General features: G+C 40.7%; 1 protein-coding gene across 1 annotated transcript; it reads left to right on the plus strand.

Annotated features, from left to right (window-relative positions):
- Window positions 1-1,851: 1,851 nt before the first annotated feature.
- Window positions 1,852-4,125, plus strand: LOC102288659 (claudin-10). The gene is made up of 5 exons (XM_005948562.3): window positions 1,852-2,253; window positions 2,450-2,611; window positions 2,701-2,782; window positions 2,865-2,972; window positions 3,108-4,125. The coding sequence occupies exons 1-5, from the start codon at window positions 2,022-2,024 to the stop codon at window positions 3,298-3,300; spliced, it is 777 nt and encodes a 258-aa protein (XP_005948624.1). The 5' UTR covers window positions 1,852-2,021; the 3' UTR covers window positions 3,301-4,125.

Raw genomic sequence — 4,125 nt, forward strand, 5'->3', positions numbered from 1 at the left:
CTCAGCACACCTTCAGGGAGTCAGGGAGCTTCTGCTGAGCAGTTTCTCCATTGGTTTGGCTGGCATAGTGATTGCATTTTTTGGATTGGAGTGCAGACACATTGGGGGAGACCAGAGAAGTATAAATGGGATCTGATAAACAGCATCTACTTTCCATGTGGTCGGCTGTGAGTATCATTTATTTGCATGTACAAAGCCTGAGCTGCAATTCAATTCAATTCAATTCAATTCAATTCAATTCAATTCAATTCAATTCAATTCAATTCAATTCAATTCAATTCATACAGCGCCAAATCACAACAACAGTCGTCTCAAGGTGCTTCATATTGTAAAGTAGACCCATAGGATGACCCCCAAATGAGAAAGCACTTTGGCAACAGTGGGAAGGAAAAACTCCCTTTTAACAAGAAGAAAGCTCCAGCAGAACCAGGCTCAGGGAGGGGCGGGGCCATCTGCCGTGACCGTTTGGGGTGAGAGAAGGAAGACAGGATAAAAGACGTAATTTCAGAAGCTTCTCGGAACACCCACTTACTGGTTTGTTGTGTGTGTGTTTTCCCCGTGTGTCATCAACTCTCCCTCATGCAGGTGTGTCAGGCATGGCTGCTTACTGTTTATACATAAACAATGTGGCCGAGTTGTTTTTACATAGACAAGCAGATCCATCGAAACTGAGGTAATGTGGTTTTTAAATCCCTCTCTTGAATTCTCACTCTAACTAGCTGCATAATTCACTGTGTAACTCCACACGTAGTTAACTATCCAAAAAGGTTGGTTTACTTAAATGTAAACCATATAAACTACTGTGCTTTGTTACCACTACTAGAATCAATGGGAGGGAAAAAACATTTAAAGCGTGAGGAAAATTCTTGATCCTCTCCCTCCATCAGACTGAAAGAGGAAGATAGAGAGATGTTTTGAGGAACTCATAACATTATGAGCAAGGAAAAGCTTAGATTCAGAAACATAATGCAAAAGCATCTCAACATTACTGAAGCAATGTAGGATGATCTTGTCAGTGAATGAAACAAAAGGCAACCAACATTCAAAGAGCGTTGGAATGTCCTTGACGAAGCTTGGAGATCTATTCCAAAAGACTATTTACAGAAATGACAAGACAGCTTGGATAAGACAGTTCTGGCCGAATGCAGAATGCAATGACGGCAAATCGCATAAATGCATGTTTTATTTACAACAGCACGACATGAAACACTCAGACATAAAGTTAGGCAATGGTTCACCAAAATGCAGAAAACTATCTCTATAAATTTTGGAGGATTTTTTTTTATTATTTTCCCCAATTTTAAGTTGCAAAAGACTGCATCATCTACATTACAAAATATCTTCAAAACATTGTGAGAATCTGCAGAACTCTGCATAAAGGACAAGGCCAAACATCGATATAGCATGCCTGTGAACTTTGGGCCCTCAAACTGCATCAAAAACATGCCTGAATCTGTTTGGTAATTCTTTTATGTACTCAGAAACAACTTCATCCACAAACACAGGTTAAAGGTCTACCATTGCAAATAAGCCCCATATGAACATGATCCAGAAACCATGCTGTCTTCTGTTATTACACAATAACAGATATGAAACAATGAAAAACAAATACGTTTAACAATTCTGAAATCTGGGATCACCGTGAAACTTGAAAGTTATGAAATCCCCCCCCACACACACACACAACAAAAACATCACACAAACAACAGTTAATGTTTAGTCATGAAAACCATGACTTTTACACATTTGACATCTGAGCAGGGAACCTAAACAAAGTAGAGGTACACCATGATGAAACGGTTAAAACCAATGGCAGGCGTAATGCTGTTCCTGGTGGCAACATCAAAGGCGCTTACTGGACAAAACTATCTAAAAGATAAGATGAGCTCAAAGCATCCACACTGCTAGTCTGACACTTACACATCAGCAATGACACAAAGGGGGAGGCCCATTCACATTTCCTGCAGTGAGACATTACTTTTTCAACTGTTACGAATTTTGGTCGAAGACCAGAATTCACCATGAAATACAGGACGGTGGTGATGTACGTGGAGATTGGCTGCTTCGTGTCCTGCTTATGTGGCTGGATTCTGGTCTCTTCAACTCTTCCCACAGAGTACTGGACTTTCTCAGAGGTGGGCACCGTAGTGCTGACCACCTCCAACTACTACTCCAACCTGTGGATGGACTGCATCTCAGACACCACGGGGGTGTCTGACTGCAAATACTACCCCTCCATGCTGGCCCTGCCTGGTAGGATACGCTGAGATCTTCAAAACTTTACAGTCTCTCTTTTTAATTTCTACTCAGCTGTTCCTTTAGCTCATTGCTATGTTTTTCTATGTTGAAGATACAATTTGAAGCAGAGAAATCATACAAATTTCTTTAGGTTATCTTAATAAAATGCACAACTGTTATGTTAACATAAACTGTATTTGTTTTCTTTCAGTGTTCTTGCACGCCTGCAGAGCACTGGCGGTCTGTGCTGTCATTACAGGCTTCTTCGGTGGCGTCCTCACACTCATAGGGATGAAATGTACTAAAATAGGTGGGACAGAGATTGTCAATTCAAGGGTGACATTTTCTGGTGCTATCACCTACCTGGCTTCAGGTAAACAATCCTTCAATACATATATGTTGGTTGATAAGTTTTCAAAATAGCCAAAAAGAGGTTTTAAAATACAGCCTCTTTTCTGGTAGGCGGCTGCGGCATGATCACCTACTCGTGGTGGGCTAACAGAGTCATAACTGAATTTAAGAATCCAAATTTCAGGTCACAGAAGTGAGTAATTTTCAAGTGGTATTCATATTATGATATTAACTTTAAAAATCCATGCAATGAAACACATCTGCATTCACTTCAGGTTTGAACTTGGAGCGGCAATTTTTGTTGGCTGGGGAGGATCCCTTCTTCTTATTTGTGCAGGGGCAGTGCTGGCCTATTTGTCTGGGAAAGAAATCCTACCATCATGGTGAGTAAAATAAATAAGTCCTTAAAGGTTGTAAAGTGGTAACCTTTCTCTATTCGTGGCTGCCTGTATAGCAGGCCACAACTAGCAACCAATAACAGCTTGGATTACCTCACCTTGTGTCTCCTGTTTTTCTAGCATCAGTTCCACCCAAAGGCCACAGAGACCAGTTTCCTACACCACTGCCCGTACCAGACGTACATACATGATGCCGCCCCCATCCTCCAGAGTGACATTAGTGCCCCCACTGTATAACAAAGGCATGGATGGCCGAACAACCAGAGCAACAAATAAGACAGATCAAACCTTGGGCAGAGACAGCTTCGTCTGAGCCAGAGGGAACCAAGAGTGAAGAGAACAGAAAACGTATGATTACCCATACAATATGAAGCTGTAGCATAAAGGAGAAATTGCTCTTACTGGTTGGTGTTGTAAATTACATTTGAGTCCACAAGGTGGACGAGGTGTATTTTGTATAAAAATTGGCCAACCTCCTCAAAATTCCATGTCTCCAATCCTCTTTGTACAAGTTCAGTTGCTAATATAAGTTATAAAATGTTTAACAATTGGCCTTTAATGTATTACTGGTGCATTTCCTTACTTATAATATTCTGCACCAATTTTTCTGTTTGCAAGTTTTTTAATGCTTAAAATCTCTGCAATAAAGCTGTGTCCCTGACTTGCCTGTGCCACCAGTGACTTTTATGTAAATCCTTCTGAATGGGTCCCCTCATTGGGGACTTAATGAGGGGACCAATTCATCTTCATCTTTTTCTTGATATTTCAGAATGGCTAACTGATGTGTTAAAGCATAACATGTCCAACCTGTTACTCTTATTTACCATACAAACTGATCATTTTTGTAATTTTGATCAAGTGGTTGATAAGCATTTTAAAACTTCTTTTTGAGTTCTTCATGTTCATGCCTGGTTTGTGTTGTGGAAAAATAATTTGAGCCCCTCCCTGAGCCTGGTTTTGCCGGAGGGTTGTGAGAATCTGCCGGAGGTTTCTACCTCCAGCAGAAAGGGAGTTTTTTCTTTCCACTGTTGCCAAAGTGCTTGGTCATAGGGGATGCTGGGATTTCTGTATACTATTGTAGGGTCTTTACCTTACAATATAAGGTAAGGTATATTATAAGAAAGCCCTCTGTAAAGCT

This window comes from Haplochromis burtoni, unplaced genomic scaffold (genome assembly GCF_018398535.1).
Source record: "Haplochromis burtoni strain Fernald_Lab_line unplaced genomic scaffold, NCSU_Asbu1 Contig_591, whole genome shotgun sequence".
Taxonomy (NCBI): domain Eukaryota; kingdom Metazoa; phylum Chordata; class Actinopteri; order Cichliformes; family Cichlidae; genus Haplochromis; species Haplochromis burtoni.